The 24,211-nt window shown below is 35.4% G+C and overlaps 1 protein-coding gene and 1 long non-coding RNA gene across 2 annotated transcripts in view; both read right to left on the minus strand.

The window, feature by feature from the left end:
- The window catches only part of LOC127865676 (uncharacterized), a 41,880-nt gene that overhangs the window by 8,768 nt on the left and 8,901 nt on the right, over positions 1-24,211 (minus strand). Inside the window, exons 3-16 of the mRNA XM_052405598.1 lie at positions 22,068-22,173; positions 16,937-17,076; positions 16,509-16,630; positions 16,156-16,237; positions 15,561-15,693; positions 14,191-14,294; positions 13,548-13,627; positions 12,983-13,143; positions 11,701-11,933; positions 7,547-7,744; positions 4,809-5,135; positions 4,265-4,488; positions 3,617-3,747; positions 2,784-2,876 (exon numbers count right to left, since the gene is read on the minus strand). Of these exons, the coding sequence (XP_052261558.1) occupies positions 2,784-2,876; positions 3,617-3,747; positions 4,265-4,488; positions 4,809-5,135; positions 7,547-7,744; positions 11,701-11,933; positions 12,983-13,143; positions 13,548-13,627; positions 14,191-14,294; positions 15,561-15,693; positions 16,156-16,237; positions 16,509-16,630; positions 16,937-17,076; positions 22,068-22,173 (2,134 nt within the window). The remainder of the gene's footprint in view (positions 1-2,783; positions 2,877-3,616; positions 3,748-4,264; positions 4,489-4,808; positions 5,136-7,546; positions 7,745-11,700; positions 11,934-12,982; positions 13,144-13,547; positions 13,628-14,190; positions 14,295-15,560; positions 15,694-16,155; positions 16,238-16,508; positions 16,631-16,936; positions 17,077-22,067; positions 22,174-24,211) is intronic.
- Positions 22,694-23,654, minus strand: LOC127865713 (uncharacterized). Its single transcript, XR_008042733.1, has 2 exons — positions 23,428-23,654; positions 22,694-22,870 (listed from the first exon to the last, which is right to left on the minus strand). It is a non-coding gene; the product is annotated as an uncharacterized LOC127865713 (long non-coding RNA).

Genomic DNA, 24,211 nt, shown 5'->3' on the forward strand with positions numbered 1-24,211 from the left:
TAGACACACATTCAATGATGCAAATTTTAATTGACTGGCATTTAGCTATCCACATAGTCATTTTTGAAGTCTTTTCATTCAATAACAGCTACATTATGTTTCTAGTCTTCTTCATTTTTTCAAACATATGATTTAGGGCAAATGTTAGAATTGTGTACACGAAAAACAAAATAACAAATAAATCCAGGTATTTAAAAAAAGTATAAACAATTTACAATGAACTAATATTAAACAGAATGAGGTGGGATTTCATACATCGACAAATAATGAATAGAATATGATAGTCAGAGTAGGATTGGAGAAAGCTGTAAAATGCAATTAAGAACTGAGGAAAACTTTGAAGAGTCAAGGGCAGCAACTCTGTCCAAACATGCAGATGTATCTTGCAAAGACCCGCAACTCTTCATGATCAAATGCTGGGGAGGTATTTCATGCTGAATATGGTGTCACATGGCGCAGATATGATTTGCTGAGGTTATCTAACTTTGGTTCCTGCAATACCAAAGGAGAACATGAGCATTTGTTTGCCAATGAAGTAAGAGTCTTGAGTGGAAACAGAAATTGAAAGAGAAACACAATAAACCCTATTCAACTGTACCAATGGCTGACTGAACTGTGTGCCAAAGGGGATAGCTTTTTTGCAGTAGAGTTCATTAAAAATTTTAAATTGTCCGATAAAATTATATTGTTTATGTTTAATAAACTGTTACATTTTTATCAATTGTTTTGTATTTCAGTGGCAAACAAATACTGTCCTCCAATGGCCAACAGAAAGGTCATGGTTCACTATACATCATATACCATACATACATGATATACTATATATACATATATAGGAGAAGATCAGAATTGCAGTAGCCTCAGTATTTCAACAAGCCTTGCGAATAAGACTTACTGTAATTTTTTATTTTTTTTGGTTGTCCTATAATTTAGATACGCAAAATATTTTTGAAATACAGGTGTCCGTAAAAATGCATGATCAAAGTTTCACCAGACAAGCAAAACAGGGCAGAATTCTGGTTTAATAGCATTGTAAAAGAAACTGTCACAAAAATTTTGAGTCGTATATTATGGACAAAAACCCTTATGTCCAGAAATTTAGAGTCACACAAATTTTTATTATGGCAAAAAAAGGAGGTGTCCAAAAACTTGGAGTACTATAATTGCCTTGTGTGCACACACGGTCAAACTATTTTACTTTTGATTGGAAGCATAACAACATCTAAGTGTAACACACTCCTATTATAATGGACTTAATCAATTTGTCAGTTGGTATGGTGACAAACTGGGATCCCGGGGGATCTGGCGTACCAGGCATAAGTAAGTTACCAGCACTTGTTAACAGATATGTGCAGATTATTTACTGGTATACTTATATCCCAAATGTTGATGACGTGTTTTGCAGCTAATGATATAGAGGTAACAGTATTGAAGTGACATCACAGTCTAAATAAAGAATGATCAGTTTGACAATTCATTGAAACAAATATTTCATACATAGGGTTGTTTGGAAAATGACAAATTGGTTATGTTCAAGAGACATTTCCAGCTTATTCCTACAGCTTCAACAACAAGAAACCGTCGGAGACGGGTGATGATCCCCAAAGGATTTTTTGTCACAATATTGCACTATATATTCAGATAAAAGGAAACGTCTTGAGGGGCATAACTTTGTACAAAATAATACAAATTTTGGGGGAGCATAAAAATGGAACTGGGATTTGCAAAATGTAGCCTAACAAGGCACACGCACTGCATTAAATGGTAGTGGCTAGGTTACGATAACCTACAAAAATACTTTTTTCTATTGTCTATTCATGTTGTTTAGCAGTTTTTAATGTACTAGTAAAACAAATGATAGTTATGCTCACAAATTTGAAGAACGAGTCTCCAATTTTGAACACACGGACCTTCTGCCACATTTCTGTCAAGCTACATTCTTTACATTTCCAATTTTCCCCTATTTTTTTTACAAGCAACTTAAATTCAATACAATTTATATAAATTCAATAATAGATAACAAACTACATTTTATACACTTTGCCAACATAACATTTTATTAACTAAATAAGTCCTATTGCTAAAAAAGTGGTATTGTAGTTAAAAGCTTATTTTGGAAATTAATTTTTTTTTATTGAATGTTTTTCTTTGACTAAGCAACTAATTATATGGTAGGTCAATAGTAACATTTATGATTTCTGACAACTTTTATCATCGACCGCACACTTAAAGGTGTGCCAGAATATCTACATAGCATGTACAATTCATTCTTCGCAAGAGAACAGTAAGGATTCTACTTTCACATACCATATTTGGATACAAAAAGCACAAGACAATTTGCACAGAAGTGTCACATAAGCATAAAAACATAAAATAAGCGGAGAGAAAGAAGTCATTCCTGTTTCCATTTAGGTCGATATGAATTTCAAAATTTAATCTTATTTTATAACACCATGGAGTAATTCCATCAATATATCACGATGTAAGGATTGAAATAGCTGTAAGCAAAGTCATGATTTAAAGAATCATAGATGTAATGACCTGCATTATGAGATAATGGGTCTCATGTCATATGCTGCCAGCAAAGATCTAGACCAGCCAGTGCATAACACGCTGTCTGATCAAGAGTAACCCTATATGCTAAAAGACATCTGAGTCAAATAATGGAGACCAAACTTTCTGAATGGCTAAACACATGGTCAATACAATCTCATCAATCAGTCCATTATCAATCAAACCCATTCAGCCTAAATGAAGCCCTATGTCTAAGTGATAATACTCACCCGCCTTCTTGAAGGGGGCGTTCTGAAATGGGTCGGTGGATGAATCAGAGCCAGACATCACCAGGTCTTCTCGGCTTTTCACGTTAGATATACCTGCAATCGAATTAGTCTAGGTGTATAACAGACTAAAGGTCTAGTAAAACTGCTAATATCCACAAACAAGTAACAATATTGTTGTGGTCTTACTGTTGTACTGATCAGGGCTCAGGTCCATGAGTCATTTCTTGAGAAAAAAGAACTGACATCAAAATTTTATATTTTTACCATAATAACCATTTGTCAGGAAACCAGTCTCTTTAAAACTGTCTATTCAAACCCCAAAAATATCATGAATATACAACAATTTACAACATAAACAAGCAAATCATCCATTTACAGTTTGCTTATTCAGATTTTTTTTTACATTGTCAATACTATTTCAGTCGTATCCCATCAGTCAATTTAACTACTCACACCCTTTCCTGTGTAAGCTCCTTTATCAGTACTAAGTGCACATAATTATGGTGGTAACTTACAACTGCCCTACTTGAACTAGAGGTATGGGGAGAATGGTTGTCAAAAGGATTCCATGACTGACCTCAACTTAAGTGACCGGGCAGGGGAAACTTACTCTATCAGACCTCTACCAACTGAACTAGCTTGCCCAAGAAACTACTTGTTCTGATCATTTAAAGTACACTTCTAAATCAAAGATTATCCCATTATTGTGGAATCTTTACTTTAGATTAGAATCAAGAACATCAAGCAAAATAGTGTGCTTTTCTGCAAAAAGTGTTGAAAAGCAAGAGGGCTGAACAGGCTTTTTGACTCTCACTGGAGGATATAACACATACTGCTATTGGATCCTCTACGTAGTTTGTCAAACTCTTTGCCAAATATGGTGTCCTCAGTCTCATTGCCAAAGTTGTCTTCTTCGAATGGATTCCACTCATCCATAGACATTGTGCGGGCCATGCCTTGAGTTCTACAAATACACAACGCTCGTGTGACTGCATACTGTATATCAGTACTAGTTAGTGCAGTTTGGTTTGCTCATCAGTCTATAATGATTTATGATGCATGTTGGATTTAACATTCAGGAAAATTATTCATATACTTTTTAATATTTGTCTTAAAAGAAACATGTACATCCCCTCATCCATGGAGTTCATTGAGATATTGATTTATAATTTTACTTCATTTGAGTCTTTCAACACAAAATGATGAAAATAAAAACAGCAAACGATAACATCACAAATTGTAATTAAAATTCTAATTTTAGATTTACACATCTTTCTATAAAAAAAACACTCACACAATAATCCATGTAAAAATATCAAATTCAGAATGTAAAACTGTCTAATTTTAAGAGAAAGAAGTAAAACGAAGTTGCATTTCTATCTCAAAAATATTTGTCCGATTAACGATAAATTAAAATTATTCCTAAATTTTATTTTCACAATGATAAATTGAAATAATTACATCAATATACCACAACATACCTTGGAGGCGAGTTTATTGGACTAGTAGTTGCTGACTTGGATTTATGGTCAAAGACAGCAGTCAGGCTATCGCCGGAGGTTGAGCCCCCGTAAGCATGGAATGCACTTCCCTTCCCACCCATCCGGTACCCAGAGGTGTCACTGACATTGCGGCGATGAGTTCGGGGCATTGGTTTGGGGGATGATGGCGGAGTTATTGATATAAGTGGTTGTTGACCCTCAGCCTTCAATGAGCAGGATTGGCTGTTAATAGCTCTATTTGCAGTGTGCATTTACTCAAATACATTATTAAGAAAATTCTGTACATAAAACCAGACTGGACATAATCTTTAATATGCATGTATATTGGCTTTGCTTTTCTCATACACCATTACACCATTGATAACACATTCATTCTTTCTTTTTTTTAAATTCTTTATTGGATTTCCTTTTAGTTCCAGTTGAATATTAATAATATTGGACAATTTCAATTACATGATTTCTATAAATTGAAAGATATTTTTAAAATATTGAGTATATCCCCAAGAACTATATAACAACTCACAGTAGATTTCCGAGGTTTTTGCGGTTTTATAGGCGGTTTCTTAAACCGAGAATCTTGGAATGCAGGATTATGGTTGGTTGTGTCCTTTTCTATATCACTGAACACTATGAGCTCTTCCCCGGTGGAGGCATTTCTTGATTGGTGGTTATTTATGGCAGGGGCGGAGCTACTGGCATTGACAGGCCCCTGGGCAGGGTTTGAGGCATCAGGTGGGCGGATCTGTAAGCGTTCTTGCAGCAGGACATTGAACTGATCCTCGTCTGATGACTCTGACGGCTGGGCTTGTTGCTGGGGATGCCTCTGTTGCTGCTGCATAAACATGTATTGCTGAAACAACCAGATGCTGCGTTCAATAAACACATATGGCCCCAGTGGAAGACGTGTAAGTATTGATTCATTGGACCATTTGAATAGGTCATTGCCCATAAGTATGTTAGGTCAGCATCAAGGTTAGAATGAAGTCAGGTATTGTGGGTGTGTTAAGAGTGGGTATAACATCCAAACATTAATACAGTAACAATAGCTTAAGTATCAAAGCTTTGAAGCAACAGTATTGATGTTAAACAAGACTTGTCATTTTGGGTTAACACAAAATTTGAATCTTCTGCATTAGTCCAAAAGTAGGTCAATGTCAGGTCAAAATAAGGTCAAGTGGGTGCGTTGATAGTGTTCACAAACATCATCCAGACAGAAAGTGTCAATTAGAGTTTACAAAGAATTCAACTTTCAGAATCAGTCTTAGTCCAAAAGAAGAGCAATGTCAGGTCAAAACAAGGTCATGGGAAGTGGGTGTGATGATAGTATTAATAGATAACAACATTGCACTTCTCAAGGTTGTTTAGCAAGCAGTATTTAAGTTAGACAAAACATGTCATTTTAGGTTCACCATGTAATGGGACCTTCTGAATAGTCAAAGTACAAAAGCATGTCAATGTCAAAATTAGGACATGCGATTTGGGTGTGTTTATAGTTTTCAGAGGCATTATCCATGCGAGTATCAAAGCTTATTTGGAAGTATTACAGACGTCTTACCAAACCCATCATTTTTTTATTAACATTAACATTATTATTAATTTTGACCTACAGGCTACTGAATAAGTGTCAGTGCAAACATAGGTCACTGTAAAGGTCATGTGAGGTCACTGTAAAGGTCATGTGAATTGGATGTATGTTTAGTTGTAAAAGGTATTATCCGTGCAAGTATCCATGCTTTGTTGGAATAATTATTGATGTCAGACAAAACATGTCAAACAAGCTCATTCCAATGATATTTTTTTTTAATAGTTGGAGTCATAAAAAGGAATTTTTATACAATAGATAAAATGCTTAACTTTTAATGAAAATAAGTAAAAATGAAGTTTGGAAAAATGGTCATCCTGCTGTTGTCAAAAAAATATTTTCTTGGACAGAAAGCCACTTCAAAATAAAAGAAAATTAGAGCTAAAACTTACTAACTTCAATATATTTTATTTGAAATTACATGTTATTTTTTTTTTTATAAGACATAAACATTGATTTATACCCCAAACAACCCATCTAGTATATGTAGCAAGTTTATAAAAAGAAATGTGTCCACAGGGAATCTCCCCCCCCCCCCCGCCACCCAATGCCACTTTTGTGTCACTCAGCTTATGTCACAAATAAGCTTTTAAGGACAATTTCACTTTTGACCTCTAACTATGACTTTGACCTTTAAGGTAATGAGACTACACTTATTAGTTTAAACCTTCTGATTTAAGCTTGATTGCATCGAAAGCTTCAGGCTTATTGAAATGCTCCAGAGTCTGTTTCCTGGGCCTAGAACCAGTACTTTGTGTCCTTGAGGGGTGATCTGATGAACACTCTCACAGTGGGGTTTGTATACAGACCTCCTGGTTGCTAGGCAGCACCATATCCATAGACAACAATTTTTCTCCTCATGTGGTACATTATCATTTAACTGCATGATGAATGACAAAGTTGCAGCTTCGACAAGCTGTAATATGGCCATGTGTGAACTTTGACATCTAAGAATGAGGTAGGGAGACATGCCATACAGGAAATGCCATCTGCTAATGGTGGTCATTTGCAGTAAGATATATTTAAATAGCATAATCACTGACAAGCTGCTGCAATATGGCCAAATTTTAACTTTTTTAACTCTTTGCAACAGATCCCAGGAAATTGATTATCTAAAGTTTTCTTGTTATTTTTGGTGAACAACGATTTATGATGTGCTAACATATGTGAATAATTACAACTTCTTTCATCTTAATATAAATCCTGTTCATGACAGTCATTTACTGGAGCAGATTTAGCCAGTGCAAACATGCACCAAGGGCATTGTTTGGTATAAGATCCATTATGATAATATTGTTGCAGACAATATCTTGGACATCACAGCATAAGTTTCCTGCTTGGATAGGCACAAACACTCTGAATAGAACTCTTTCGTAACAATCGTGTTACCTGAACCTGACCAGTTTTAATTTGGCTAAGTTTTAATTCAAAACAACATGCAATGTAAAACAAGGCTGGCCTAGGGAGGCAAATTGTGTGCTTATTCATTTCGGAACATATAAACAATATATGCTCTTATAACTGATGCATTCTATCACACATAATGGGCAGACAGTTGTAAAATCAACAAACACGGGTCGTTATAGGAGCAGGATTCAGCCGTCTGCAGGTAAAGTGTTATTTGTATATTGTAGTTTAAAGACACAAAAGCCAAGATGCAGTCTGGTGAGGTGCCTTACCTGCCGTTGATAAGCCATCTGCTGTTGATAGGCCATCTGCAGTGTAGGGGTCACCTGGGGATACTGTTGTTGTTGTTGGAGCATCTGTTGCTGCATGTAGTACTGGTACTGCTGGGGGGTGAGGCCAGGCTGTGCTGGGCTGTAGAACTGGGGGGCCAGGGGCACACTTGCGCCTGCAGCATTAAAACTTGGGGACTGCTGTAATACAGAGTAAGCTTTAAAGTAACATTACTATTCAAAATCAACGAAAATTTCGTACAATTTTTCATAAATTAAACTTAGCCAATTAAAAATCAGTGTTCCTTATGGCAATTGCCGAAATTTCAACGTCAGATGTGGTCTGGTAAAATAGATGTTTGTAGATACAAAATGCTCGTTTTTAATATTGTTTTGCATATCTATTCATACGACACATGAACACTAAAATGGTGTTCATGTGTCGTATGAACAGATATATTCGCGGGAATTGTGGCCATAAATAAATAACAAGAGCACCGCCTTGCGGGTGCAGACCGCTCATCTATTTTCTTTTTAAAGGTGAAGGGACTCTCATTTTCAATCACAAAGGAGGGAGGAGTGGAGTGAAGAGGGGTGTATAGTGTGGACATTTATTACATTATCTTCCAAAAAAGCGAAAAAAAAAAAAAAAAAAAAAAAATCGGGGGGGGGGGGGGGGGGTATAGTGTGAGGGTGTGGTGATAATTTGTGAGATGATCTTAAAAAAAAAAAAAAAAAAAAAAAAAATCAAAAAAAAAATTTGGGGGGGGGGTGGGGGGGTGGGGTGGGGGTATAGTGTGAGGGTGTGGTGGTCATTTGTGAGATGATCTTATAAAAAAAAAAAAAAAAAAAAAAAAAAAAATTAGGGGGGGGGGGAGGGGGGGGAGGGGGGGGGAGGGCACGGGGGATGGTTTGGGTGAAGTCTATTGTGGTATGTCAGGTAAGAGTAGTTTCATCAAAGTATCAATCAAATCTAATCATAAATAAAGAAGTTATGGCAATTTTAGCAAAATTTAATAATTTGACCTTGAGAGTCAAGGTCATTCAAAGGTCAAAGTAAAATTCAAGTTGCCAGGTACAGTAACCTCATGATAGCATGTAAGTATTTGAAGTTTGAAAGCAATAGCCTTGATACTTCGAGTGGATCGAAACACAAAATTTAACCATATATTAAAAGTTACTAAGTCAAAAAAGGGCCATAATTCCGTAACAATGACAACCAGAGTTATGCAACTTGTCCTTTTACTGTACCCTTATGATAGTTTGTGAGTGTTCCAAGTATGAAAGCAATATCTATGATACTTTAGGGGTAAAGTGACCAAAACATAAATCTTAACCAAATTTTCAATTTTCTAAGTATAAAGGGCCCATAATTCCGTCCAAATGCCAGTCAGAGTTACATAACTTTGCCTGCACCGTCCCCTTATGATAGTTCATAAATCTTGCAAGTATGAAAGCAATAGCTTTGATACTGTAGGAATAAAGTGGACCTAAACACAAAACTTAATCAAATTTTCAATTTTCTAAGTATAAAAAGGGCACATAATTCTGTCAAAATGCCAGTCAGAGTTACATTACTTTGCCTGCACAGTCCCCTTATGATAGTTAGTAAGTGTTGCAAGTATGAAAGCAATAGCTTTGATGCTTAAGGAATAAAATGGACCTAAACACAAAACTTAACCAAAATTGTCAATTTTCTAAGTATAAAAAGGGCACATAATTCTGTCAAAATGCATGCCAGAGTTATCTAACTTTGCCTGCCCAGTCCCCTCATGATAGTAAGTAAGTGTACCAAGTTTGAATGCAATAGCATTGATACTTACTGAGAAAAGTGGAACTAAACGCAAAACTTAACCAAAATTTGCAATTTTTTAAGTATAAAAAGGGCACATAATTCTGTCAAAATGCACGCCAGAGTTATCTAACTTTGCCTGCCTAGTCCCCTCATGATAGTAAGTAAGTGTACCAAGTTTGAATGCAATAGCATTGATACTTTCTGAGAAAAGTGGACCTAAACGCAAAACTTAACCGGACGCCGACGCCAACGCCAACGCCAACGCCGACGCCGACGCCAAGGTGATGACAATAGCTCATAATTTTTTTTCAAAAAATAGATGAGCTAAAAACGAGCATTTTGTATCTACAACAAGAGTTCCGCGGTCGGAGATGACCGCATTGAAGCCGGATTTTTGATTTAAATGACAGGAAAGTACCTTTCGTGTTTTTGTCAATGCAATACTTAAATTACTGAAATATTGTTCAAAGGTCAAAATGAAATGTAAGTACTTTTCAAGGCATGAGCAAACCTTGTGTTATGTTTTGAATGCATGCATATACATGAACAACAATAACATTTAAGGTCACAAATATGAACTTGAATTGACAATTAGGAAAGTTTGATCTCAATTTTTTTATTAGCAAATTAGTAACATATTGTTTGAAGTTTCCATCAATTTCATTATCAAAATCAGTGACCTTGACCTTCAAATGAAAGACATTGAAATGACCAGTGGTCATCTTCTAGTACTGGCCAATCTTTATTTCAAGTTTGAAGACTCTAGGTACAAGCATACCAAAGTTATAACATGAAATAAGAACTTTAACATTTTTACATTCAAGGTCACAGTGACCTTGACCTTCAAATGAATGACCTTGAAATGTCCAGTGGTTACTTACTAGTTCTGGCCAACCTTCATGTCAAGTTTCAAGACTCTAGGTCCAAGCATACCAAAGTTATAACAACTTTAACATTTTTACATTCAAGGTCACAGTGACCTTGACCTTCAAATGAATGACCTTGAAATGTCCAGTGGTTACTTACTAGTTCTGGCCAACCTTCATGTCAAGTTTCAAGACTCTAGGTCCAAGCATACCAAAGTTATAACAACTTTAACATTTTTATATTGAAGGTCACAGTGACCTTCACCTTCAAATGAATGACCTTGAAATGACCAGTGGTCATCTGTTAATCCTGGCCAACCTTCATGTCAAGTTTGAAGACTCTAGGTCCAAGCATACCAAAGTTATACCATGAAATAAGAACTTTAACATTTTTACATTCAAGGTCACAGTGAAATTGACCTTCAAATGAATGACCTTGAAATGACCAGTGGTTACTAACTAGTTATGGCCAACCTTCATGTCAAGTTTCAAGACTCTAGGTCCAAGCATACCAAAGTTATAACAACTTTAACATTTTTTATATTGAAGGTCACAGTGACCTTGACCTTCAAATGAATGACCTTGAAATGACCAGTGGTCATCTGTTAATCCTGGCCAACCTTCATGTCAAGTTTGAAGACTCTAGGTCCAAGCATACCAAAGTTATACCATGAAATAAGAACTTTAACATTTTCGAGCACGCCGCCCGCCCGCCCGCCCGCCCCCCCGCCCGCCCGACAACATCAATCTATAAGCCGAGATTTTTTCGAAAAAAATCCGGCTAAAAATCTATGTAATCATACTACATCTAGCGTTGATATTTTGACTTTTGCTATAAGGTACACTGATTGTTAAGGTGTTAACTTTATTTTACGAAATACCTAATGAAATTTTCGTTGATTTTGAGCGTTATAGAGACTTTAACAATAAGTGCAGATAAATAGACAGAATGTAAGGTTTGCTATTTTTGTGTTTGTTTAAATATATCTGAAATGTTGAAAATAATAACATAGGATGCTTGCTAAGTGATTACATTAATACAAAAATAAGTGAATTTTGACTCTTTGTTTCGCGAATAATAGCATGAAGCCTGATTTTGGCTTGATATCCAAAGGTTTTGTTTCTTTTCATGTACATCTATTTATGTTTAATGGTCCATTTTCATAAATGATTTACTGTAAAAGAACGTCCTATTTTGAATTTTCAAATTACACGTTACTTGATAAAAGTTAATTAGGATAGTGGATATTACGATTCAAAATGTCATTGACATTATTTTATTTAGATGCAAACTATTTGGAAATTCCATTGAAATTATTTACATGTGATGTATTTGGCATGTTAAGCATTCCATTGGCATTAATAATAATTAACAATTTGGCTTATACAGAGATTTACAAACATAGTAGACAATTGATAACTATGATTTCTCAAATATATTCCCACAAAAACAATATTCTAATCTTTGCATTGATATATGTCTAGTATTTGCCAACCTGTGTTTGGGGAGATGGCATGGTCACACTGGCCATGGGCAAAGCCTGTGCATGGCTAGGAACAGGCTGTTGGGCAAACACTGGTTGCTGGGGTTGTTGTTGCTGAAGTTTCTTTTGTTGCAGCTGCTGTTGCTGCAGCAATAGTTGTTGTTGTTGTTGCTGCTGCTGAAGAAGTTGTTGTTGCTGCTGCTGTTGCTGCATAAGTTGTTGTTGTGTCTGCTGCGGAGCTGGATCTAAAGAAACATACAAAGTAAAAACAAAAGGTGTCGATGTATTTTCCTTAAAAAAGAAAAATTACACGCAGTCTATGGCTATAATCCTTTGTGTAAATAGCAGGATATGACACTTAAGTACTTTTTAATTAAAGCAGAAACTACATTTTTATCTGACAGATGGACGGAAAGACGGACGGACAGACATACAGAGCAGGTATGAGTTTGTTTTACACATGCAGTCTATGGTCACAACAACAGTGCCATGGTCACAAAGATCAGTCCATCATAAAAAAACTCGATTTTTCCTATTTTACCTTTAAAATTAAATTGTGCCCTCCACCTTCAACACAGGAACTTGGTTTTAACTATAAATATATTAATGTTATTTTAAAATCCGTACTTTGCTTAATACTATGGTTTTACCTTCGACCTTGAATGGTCACACTAACCTTAAGCATATCACCTGGTTCTTGGATAAGACACTTTGTCTCATCAGGCTTATTACTTAAATGGAGAAATTTTTTATCTGGACAAATGGTTAAGTACTTATTTCCTCAAGTTGACCTTGGTCCTAGAATTTTGACTTTGACCTGAGGGCCTAGGGAACTGATTTTCATGTCAAACAATGTAGATCATCATTGAAAATACCTTAGAAAGTTCATTGAAGTACTAAAAACTGACTATTGACCTTGATATGTGAGCAACATTGTAGGGACCTTGTTCTTCCGCCCAACACTTACTCCCATCATACTGATCACTTTTGAACAGTTATTGGAAAATCCAGCCTTATGAACAAGTATTGCCCATGCACAATTTCATATTTCAAAAGCCTGAAGTTTTGAACGTTGCAACGCGTGGTAGAACGCCTGCAGATAAACTTATGTCTTAGGAAAAACAGACGTCATTTGTGTTTGCACAATATGCTTTGTTATATTATTACAAGAAAGAGGGGAGGGGTAATTAATCATGAAATCCCATACTAGACATGCATGTAAGCCAACGACAGACAACATCATTTCAGCTAACTATGGCCTCCAAATGAATACCTCAATGGCAGCTAATCTCACCTCGGTTATTTGAGCCTGGCTGGGGTCTCTGTCTCGGGGCGATGGTGGTCTGCACAGGCGGTGTGAGTCCAGCGCTGGCCACCACTGCCCCCTGCTGAGCCTTGGGTCTCTGTCGAGGGGCAACTGAGGTGCTCCCCTCACTGGGGGCGACTGGGGCAGACCTGTGATTAAAAACGGGGAATTTTAAATTGTAACGAAAATTATCCAGAATCACAAATTTAAGTTTTATTTATTTTTATTTTTTTATAAATATTTTCTGAACAAACTCAAGTTTTAGTGAACTTAAATAATGAGTTCTCTTAACTTATAACAATTAAGTGTATGAACATTTTTTTAACTGTTATAACATGAAATCTTTATATAGAGAAAAATGTGACCATTTTTCATAGTCCCAATCTTGAGCCAAGGACGACTCTTTCTGCCTAGACTGGATTATCCTGAAGTTGAGACTTCCTTTAAACAAAAAATCCATCGAAGTGTTAAGGGTCGTCCCTAATCTGGGGCGACACTTTATGCACATGCATTAAGCCTAATTTTCCCAGAGCGAGGTGTGCTGGCTGGTTACCTGGCAGTGTTCTTCACCTCTCTGGCCTCACTCTCTGTAGGAGGCACCGGCAGCTGACTGAAGTCAGGAACGGATGAACTCTGCAATGGATAAATATGTTACATGTAGAACAACATCAACAAGCAGATTGACACCAATTGTGGTTTGAAATACAACTGATGCACATTTGTTACAATATCAGCTTGAGGGACACAGAGAATATTATGTCTATGTCTTAAGGCAGTTAAATTAAACTGACAAATTGAAGAAAGGTTTTTGCATAATATCAATTTCATGTTAATGACTGGAGTATATAAAGACATTCGTGATTGGGGCTGATTTATTTAGCCAACTTACATTCATGTTTGGAACTGGAATGTTTTTGTTGGCCTACTTACATTTAAGTTTGGGACTGTAGTGTTTTTGAGGGCCGACATATTTGGGATTGACATGCTTTGCATGCCTAATTACCATTATCTTTTTTATTTCAGTTTCCTTTTGTGGCCTACTTACATTGATGTTTGGAAGGAAGTTTGTGTGCATGCCTACTTATGATTATGTTTGGGTGTTTTTTTGGCCTACTTTAATTTATGTTTGGGACTGAAATATTGTTTGGCCTGCTTTTATTCTTATTTCCTTACACTTGTTTAGTGGCTGTTCTTACATTCATGTTTGGGACTGGAGTGTTCTTGTGGGCCATTTTGAAGGCAAGGTAGGAGACCTGGAAGATATCAGGCCTCTTTTCAGGGTCTTCTGTCAACATGTAGCCTGAAATAGAAGTACCAATACCCTTAACATCCTTTGATCCACAGACAGCAATAAATACTACTTGCTAATACCACTTAACAATCATTGATCCACAGACAATAATAAATACTTATCGCCAATACCACTTACATGTAACATTAATTGACACACAGACAGTAATTAATACTTATTTCAATTATTACATCATGTCTTCACTAATGAAACAACACCCAGTCGGATAAATTTAGCTACATTTCCACACTGTAAAATGCATAAACACTCACAGAAAAATGGCATCATTATAAGGACCTTTTAACATTTTGGTAAATTTACCAAATTGAATTTTTTTTTTCAGATGCCCAAATTTTCGTTGTAGTTGTGATATTTGCGAGGAAACTGTCATACTAAACATTTACCATGCTCTAAGATATCCATTATATGTATCTTTTGAGGATTTAAAATCCTGAAATTTATAAAGCCTTGCAACAAAAAACGATTGAATAATTTGGAGAGTTCTGTAGTTGTCTATATATTTTGTGACACTACAAGGGTTGCTTACAGAAAGTATAAATTACATCACTCACTGTATGAGCATGGATAACCGAGTGGTCTAAGCTTTAGACTTTTATTTTAGGGGTTAGTGGTTTAAGCCCAGTTGAGGGTTACTTTTTGTTCTTTTTTTAATTTTATTCTTTTTACTGAAGCTTTTTAGATCCAATGTTTACATTTAATAATCAATATAAAGCATTTAATGACAAACTTCAACACATGCCAAGATCTGTGAAAAGGTCCATTTAAGTTGTTTGTCACTACATATCTTCTTACGTTTAGCTTGTTATTACATGTTTTCCAGGCACTTCTTTCAAAATAAAGGTGAGAATGATAAGTCTCACAACATGAGATGCTCAATGCTTTCTTTTGTGGTTTTCAAGAGAATTCACAAATAAATTCAAAATGCAAGTGTTTTTTTGTTGTAAGCAAGAGAATATAGTATGTGAAATTATCTGCAAATAAAATTGCTAGTTACTGTGATAACTTTTCTTTCCAGACACCCTCTTTTTGAGCCAAAATAATAATGTTTAATACTTCTATGATTTCAGAATCCCAGAATGTCCCCAAAAATTAATGACCCCTTTTCAGAACATTAAATTTAATCAGAATTCTTCCCATTTGTATTTATCCAATGACAGATCGCATGTGTGTCACAATAACAAACCAAGTGCTTTAAAATTTTACTAAAGAATTTTTTGTTTTATATCAACCATGACACGTTCATTTTGTACATACCAATAAGTACATGGATGTGTCTGGAGAATCGAGAGTCGTCCGGTATCGTAAACTTGCCACTCTGAATAGCCAGTGAGCTTTCTCCAAATGGCAAAGTCAAGAAGCACAATCGATACAGGAGACATCCAAGTGCCTAAAATAGACACCATATGGAGAACACTTTAGCATGTGTTGATGTGCTAACTTGATATTTTTTTCCTTAACTGTTAAATAAAATATTTATCAAAATGACCAGTCCAGATTTAGAGTAAAGTAATGATTTAAATTTATCTTTTGTTAAAATAATCAGGTCTTAATAAATGTGTACAACTTTTTTCTCTTTTACTTTATCAAGTATTTTATTTGCGGATCAGTTTGCACAGTTCCATCTACAGACGCTTCACCATTCATTGCTTAATTTTTATTGCAAGTCTTACAATTTTGAAATATGTTCAAAAAACTAATTTACTCGATTTTTGTGCTCATGTTACACAAATAATGCCTCTATTAACAAATGGCTCATAACAATCGAATAATATGAGAAACTGTAAAAAAAAGTAGAATACTCTCATTTCGATAATATAATCCTTAAGCACACTGGACATTGCCTGCTTACCCATATATCTGCCTTGGTGGTGATTGCCTTGCCCCCATACAGGTCTATCATCTCTGGTGACCGGTATGATATGGTGGTATACCTGAAAACATCCCACAGTCAGTAAAATAACTTTACATGCACGTCTAATAGACCAATTTCTAGCTTAACATAGGCATATAACCATTTTACCTATGGCACAATTTTTATTTAAATACAGTATCATCTCAACAAAAATCCAGTCTAGGTGGACAGTATTGTCCCCGAATAGTGGACTGCACAAGCTAATCTGGAATAATACATTACCAACATGCTTTTAGCCCGTCTTTTTTTCAAGAGAGGTGTTAAATTGTTTGTATAACTATGTTCCTTACTTCTGTATCTCTTCCTCGATCTGTTTGATATCATGCTGATCCTTGTCCAACACTCGAGCTGTGGCACTACCAAAGTCACAGAGGACATAATTGCCCTCCTCAGATATGAGAACGTTCTCCAACTGTCAGAAAAAGGGTAAAAATGTTACAAAATATGTTCATCTAATAAGAAGGAAAAGTCTCAACTAACCCAATCATGCCTTATTTGTTGTGGCCACCCTAAACTTTTTTCTAATCTTCCAGGGTCAGTTTTTGCTTCTATCATTTTTTGCTAAATTTGATTTTATTGCTAAATATTCTATTCAGTTTGTGGTCATTTTTGCTTCATCAGATCATATTTGATTGAATAAATTAACATAAAAATCATCATCATCATCATCATCATGATTATCACCATCACCATCATATGATGACAGCTGGTTCCCTACCTTAAGGTCCCTGTGTATGATGGGTGTTTGACAATGGTGGAGCCTGGACACTGCCTCACAGACATCACAGAATATCCTCAGCACCTCCCTCTCAGCCAGACCCTGACCTATACGGTCATTCAGCAGCTGTATCACAGAGCCTGAAACATACTAGACCTTGTCACACAAGTCACTAATACCCCTTGGACAAACAAATGTTCTGACCAAGTTTCATAAAGACTTGGCAATAAATGAAGCTTCTACAGTTTAAGAAAGCATTTTCTTTAATTTGACCTAGTGACCTTGTTTCTAACACCATATTAAAACATATATATTAAATATGATATTTTGTTTGGAAAATGTTCTGACCTAGTTTCCTACAGATTACAGGCACCTCAAGTGTGTTCGAAACATTTTTTATTCAATTTGACCTACTCCCTGTGTCAAATGTTTAAACACAAGGTTAGCCAAATTCAAACTCAGCAAAGATTTATTTGGACAAATAATCAGAACAGGTTTCATAAGATCTGGCAATTAATCATAAAAAGGTTAAAATGTTGACAAGCAAAAATTCAATTAAAAATACAGTAAATTACTTAAAACTGTCAATGCATCAATTAAAGCATGTTTTTATTAAATGGGTTATATTGCATTTATCACACAATTGAACTCCCAAATTAAATATTATTCAATTTGATATTCATATCTCATTATTCCTGCATTTACAAGTATAAAAGCATGCCTTTCAACAACCCTGTTTATTTTCCCAAGTACAAGCATTGTCAGCACATTGAAAATGTCAAATCTTTATGCGTGCATGTTAATGTCAATGAACAGAAACATCAGAAGGGACTGGAATGTTAAATGTGTATGCTGACTATCAACAAGATGTCACTGGGACATATGCAAATGGCAACTGGTTCCCATGATAGGCCTTTCAAAAATGTTTTAAATGCTTTATAAATCATGACCCCCAAAACATGTGTAAATTTTCAACTTAATATACGTAGTCATTACAGAGATATGTACAATATATATAGTTCCACTCAAACATTATATTAACCTACATTTCATCTTGCAAACAAACCGACTGGCAACTGTTTCCCATGATAGGCTGAATCCAGCACTTTCCAATGCTTGTTAAAATGCAGTATGCACAGGCTAATCAGGGACACTTACTGCTTTCATTAAATGTTTGCTTTAAAGAACTGCCAAGGCTAATATATGCTGATACTTTATGCACATGCAATAAGCCTAGTTTTCCCAAGAATGTGGCTCATTCAAACACCTATTGACCCACTAGGCTTTAATTATAAGTTAGCATTTATAAGTAAAGCGTGCCCATCTACAAATATGCATATTAATTGCCTTGAGACCAAAACTGGGATTGACTAAACAATTTCTTTCTGGCTGTTTTTGCAAATGAAGCACATTTTTACAGTTTCTGGTGGCAAATATTTATACATAACCACAGTGATTTAATAAGAACATAATCAGGTATGGTAAACAAACCCATTCTCAATTCTGAATAGGTTTATTTATTGTTCAAGATTAACTTGCAAGATAACCAATAAACACTATTTAATCAAAATGATCATATACAGGAAACTCTTAAAACTAACAAAATTAAACACCAATCTAAGTTGTTTATGTTTAAAATTTCTTTTTTTCTGCATTGTTAGTTTTATTATTGCAAAGTCCCAAAGCTCTGAAAACAAGTTGTTGAACATTAATTTTGCTGTTTTTAACAAAAAAGAAGAATCTGGCAATTTATTCAGATTTTGTTGCAGCAAAAAAGGCAAACCTTTGATTAATGTGTCCTTCTCAAGCTCAAAGTCATAAATTGTGTCTAATGAAGTAACAATCACAAGCAGAAAGTAAAAACTGTCAGTCATCTGATGGGGTAACAGCTGTGTTAACCAACATACAGGATAGATACATTATGTACAAACACTAATTAAAGATTCCCTGGATGACTCATATAGGCTTTGAAACTGTTAGTTTTTTATCATGGCCTTGCATGTACTGGAGCTAAAATTCTATCACTCAACAGCACTTCTAAGCTTTCTCATATACACTGTACAGTAAGATATATGATGTAGTGATTTTTCCAGGACGGCAGGGCCCTCAATCTATCAAATCTGCGGCCGAATTTTTGCCGCAGTCCCCCACCTGAAAAGTATACTTTTTCCCCTTTTGGGGAGAAAAATTCCCCCTGAAATAAAAAATTTTAAATAATTTTTTTTGTTTTGTTGTTGTTTTTTTTAATAAGATGTGTCCCATGATTATTATATCTCAATTCTATTTCAATTTAATCTTGTCAAACATATTAAACTATGAAAAATGAAATGAATAGAGAGCAAACATGTACAATAAATAATGAGAGAGTAAGAAATAAAATTCCAAAAGCAAAAGGCCGCGAAAATTCCCCTTCATGAGGGTAGCGACCCGCTTCCCCTAAAATGGATTGAGGGCCCTGTATAGGTAGGAGCATAAAAGGCACGTTTTTACCAGACAAAAGTTTATGAGACAATTAAGATGTTATTGCTAAGGTCGTGTGGCTGCTTTTGCTTTTGAAAAGGGCAAAGTGGCACTTAAGATACATGAAGGCGGAATGGTGCAGCGCCATTCAGATTGAAACAACTATAATCCCATATTTTGAGCTCTTATCTTCGAGCAAGACCCTGTTTTTTGAGCTCGGGATACAGATATTGCTCACAACATACTGACTCTAACATGTTAAAATTTTTTGGTAAGTGATTAGTTATTCAGATCAGCAAATTTTCCGTCTAGACCAACTGTATCATGCCCAAATTCGACCTTGCTTTATTAAAGGGGCCTTTTCACAGATTTTGGCATTTTTTAATTCATTCATTAAATGCTTTATATTGATAAATGTAAACATTGGATCGTAAAGGCTTCAGTAAAAAATCAAGAATAAAATTAAAAAAAGGAAAAGAACATTGCCCGGAGCAGGTTTCGAACCAGTGACCCCTGGAGTCCTGCCAGAGTCCTGAAGTAAAAACGCTTTAGCCTACTGAGCTATTCCGCCGAGTACATACTTGACGTATTTTATACCTTATATAAGCAACCTTCGTAGTTTCACAAAATTTAACGACAAAAACAGAACTCTCCAAATTATTCAATCGTTTCGCGTTGCAACGCTTTATAAATTTTAGGTTTTAAAACCGTCAAAAGATGCATATAATGGCTATATTAGACCATGGTAAATGTTCAGTATTACTGTTTCCTCACAAATATCATAACTAAAACGAAAATTTGCTAATCTGAAACAACTTTTTTCAATTTTGTCAATTCACCAAAGCGTGAAAAGATCCCTTTAAGCCAACATTAGAATTTTGACCTAAGTGTCAACTTGAAATTTGAGCCTGGGAGATGGGCATGTTTACAAGCATGTCTTCCCATAAATAAAATGCGTGTTAAGCTTTTTTAAACACTGATGAATGATGAAGTTTCAGTCCACACAAGCTCAACAGACTTTATCACCAACGATCATTGAATCAACCATCGTGACCGATATATCAAGATCACCATAAGCAGCTTGACTACAGTGTTCTTCAGAACATTTGCAGATACGCTGCATTCAAAATTGCTTTGAAAACTTTAGAATGATTGTAGTCTAAAGCTTATTCAGCTATTTGTAGTAAAAATATTACAAACAAGAGATGTGTTTGTCAGAAACACAATGCCTCCTATTAAGCCTCTTTAAAGCCATATATTTGACCCTTGATCTTGAAGGATGACCTTTACCTTTCACCACTTAAAATGTGCAGCTCCATGAGATACACATGCAGTCTCAGCCAAACATGGCCGGACCGACAGTCATGTCCTGTAAAATTTTGTAAGGTCCGGCCTGTCGGTCAAATAAACAGGACCGATTGTCTGGTAAAAAAAAGAGAACCAATTATTTGGTTTGTATAGGTTTGTTAACTGCTCTGAAAGTTTTCTGTGGTGCAAAAATAGCGATAGCGTCTTTATACACGTGCTTTTCCATTTTAACGCTCTTTCTGCTGACAGAATTTTCTGAGGGCATTTGATTGGTCCATTTTTATCATCTTATGAATGCGGGTCAGGACGGTCGAATCCATGACAGCCTACATGTAGTCGCTTTGAAAACAAGATAATCATAAACCTGATTATTTAAATTTAAATGATACAGATATAAATTTTTGTAGTTGTAATAGCAATAGTAATGTATAATAATGATCATTGTCATTTGAACCGTTATTATCTTGGCTGTCAATGTCCATGCGTGAAAAAGGCTGGTTGTCATTTATTGAGGCCGTTGTCGGTTTAAGCCGTATTGACCAGACTCATATCTACATGCGGGCTTAGCATAGCTTAGGTAAACAAGTATCAGCTACTTTGGTTGGAAAATGTTCTTAAGATATTACAAATGAGCGATTCCTGTTTATATTTACTGTTAACATTCTTTGAACATTAAAAAAAAATATGTTTTAACTTAACAAGACTAGCACCATGTGTGGCATGTATTATTATTTATAACATCAGATACAAATGTGTGACCTTGAAATTAATAGCTTTTTAATCATTTATCATTTTATATCATAAACACCTTGATCCCAGCAATGAACCCAAGGTATTTCACTATTATATTCTGTCGCCAGTAGGTCCTGTAAAAAAAGAGGAGGTCCTGTATTTTTAACCATTTAACAGGACCTACTGTCCTGTAAAAATTTGCCTAGTTTGGATTTGACTGCACATGCATGCCAAATATCAATTGCTATCTTCAATAATGCAAAGGTTATTTCAAAACTTAAACCAAGGTTAAAGTTTTGGGACACACACAATGAATGAATGACAGACAGACAGGCCAAAAACAATATTCCCCTGATCTTTTGATCCGGGGGCATAAAAAGTCAATAAACAACCCTTATCTTATAACTCCCCACAATCTCATGGCTAAAAGTAGAAAATCTTGACAAACAACAACACTTAGTAGGTCCCAGACAACCAACCCCGAGAAATCTCATAGGATTAATATTACACAGTTCAGAAAAATGACCTATCCTTGAAAAACCATAAATTCTGATGCATGCTTGACAAATTTCACCCATGCAATCCTAAATGCGCACTCAAACAAACCACACATAGCAAATCAAATGCCTACCTCTACAGTACTGCATAAGGATGAGCACTTCAAAGACCTTGTTGGGAGCTACTGTCACAGATGACTCTACAAACTTGATGATGTTCTTGTGACCACTTAACGTTCTCTGAAAAAAATTAGGACACTCCTTAATTACCAATTAAAATCTTACACAATTTTGTAAACAATAGAAACACTTAATGTTTGTGTGTTTATTCGGTTCAGAGGGATTTCAATTATGCATTATTATGATAATAGGAAAGGCACAGCTCATTCAGTCTAAGAAGTTACCAGAAACGTTTTATAACATTAAAACATTCAAATCTTTTTTGTACTAATAAAATAAACAGTTCAATAAAATCTTGGAAATCCTTTCGAAGCCACAAGTTTCTTACACATAATTAATTTTTTAGCTTTTCAGAGGAAATTTTATTTCAATTTTTTTTTTCTTTAAGTAAGACAAGAGTTGTGTTTGTCAGAAACACAATGCCCCCTTTGCGCCGCTTTGAAGACATATACAGGGTTCCCTCTGGGCTTTCAAAAGTTGTCGCCACTTACTTTCGCCAAATTTAAAAAGTTGTCGCCACACTGGGGCTACATTTGGGCAATGAAGATCATGTTATTATAATACAAACAAAAACTGAGCATTTACAGTATGTTAAAGGAATTGATTTAATAACAGTAGTATTAATAATAACAACACATTTAACATTGTTAATTAAATAAAGGCACATTCAATCAGTTGTAACTCTTGTTGATTGACACCTTCTTAGCAGCCTGAATATGTTGCCACAGTTTTGGTGCTTCAGAAGCTTTATGGTATTCTGAAAATACAAAAAGGGAAAATAATATTACTATAATACTAATAATAATCAATGAATGTGAAGTAAATAAATAATATAAATGTGTGCTAGCATATGATCTACTACATAGAGCCCTTAACACAACAGTCAAATAAAATAAGCATTTGTATATCAAATGTCAAATTGATTTCCATGTGCTAAACTATGTTTACCTTTTTTTTAAGGTACATCCGGTAGTGAATGAATTGATAAGTGTTTAGGATATAAAGAGTTCACACAGCATAGATTGTGTGTTGGAAATCATATTGAAGGAAATTAAATTCTGATAAAAAACTGTCTTTGTTTGGTTTTTGTTTGTTAGCTGGTGAATAATAGCGGTGGGAACGTTTGCATTTTGAATGAGTCTCAAAATAAGCAGCATCTAATGTTCACTTTCTAAAAGTCGTTTTACACTCTGAACTTGCCATTTTGACGAGTGAAACAGCAATATGTCACCGTTTAAATAGAACCAATAGATGTAAAATGTTTTACTATTTTCTATAATTACATCGATTTTTCTAAAAACAATCGATACTTACCTTTTTGATTGTCATTGTTGTCAATTTAACGGTCTTGAATCTGCTTCGAACACTGTGACAAACACTTCACATTTAAGCGCAAAGTCGGTATATTTCAATATTGCCTTATCTCTGAAGCAATAAAACTGCCGACCAATTAAGATAACTTGCAACAACACCCCAGATAATCGCAATTATCACCATAACATGCCACTTTGCGGTAGTCGGCAGTCAGCACCACTCTCCATTAACTGGTTCCCCGTTGAATATAACCGTTGACTATATAGAGAGTAACGATAGATAAGGGGAGGTAACCAATCTACACTCTCCATTGATTACAGCTGTATCGCTTACACCATGGAAATCTATAGTATTACGACTGCCGTAAAGCGGCTGGTAAACACAGCGTCTTTTGTCATTTTAAGAAAATATGAACGCAGAAAAATGCCGATTTTTTTAAAATCGCCATTTACGAAATTTTGTCGCCAGATTTTTTATTTTGTCGCAATTGGCGCCAATGGCGATCGACAGCGGGAACCCTGATATATTTGACCTATGACCTTGAAGTATGACCTTGACCTTTCACCACTCAAAATGTGCAGCTCCATGAGATACACATGCATGCCAAATATCAAGTTGCTATCTTCAATATTGCAAAAGTTATCGCAAAACTTTAACCAAGGTTAAAGTTTTGGGACACACACAATGAATGACAGACAGACAGGCCAAAAACAATATGCCCCCAATCTTTCGATCCGGGGGCATAAAAAACAAGAAACCGTCGGAGACGGGAGATGCTCCCCAA

This window comes from Dreissena polymorpha, chromosome 2 (genome assembly GCF_020536995.1).
Source record: "Dreissena polymorpha isolate Duluth1 chromosome 2, UMN_Dpol_1.0, whole genome shotgun sequence".
Taxonomy (NCBI): Eukaryota; Metazoa; Mollusca; class Bivalvia; order Myida; family Dreissenidae; genus Dreissena; species Dreissena polymorpha.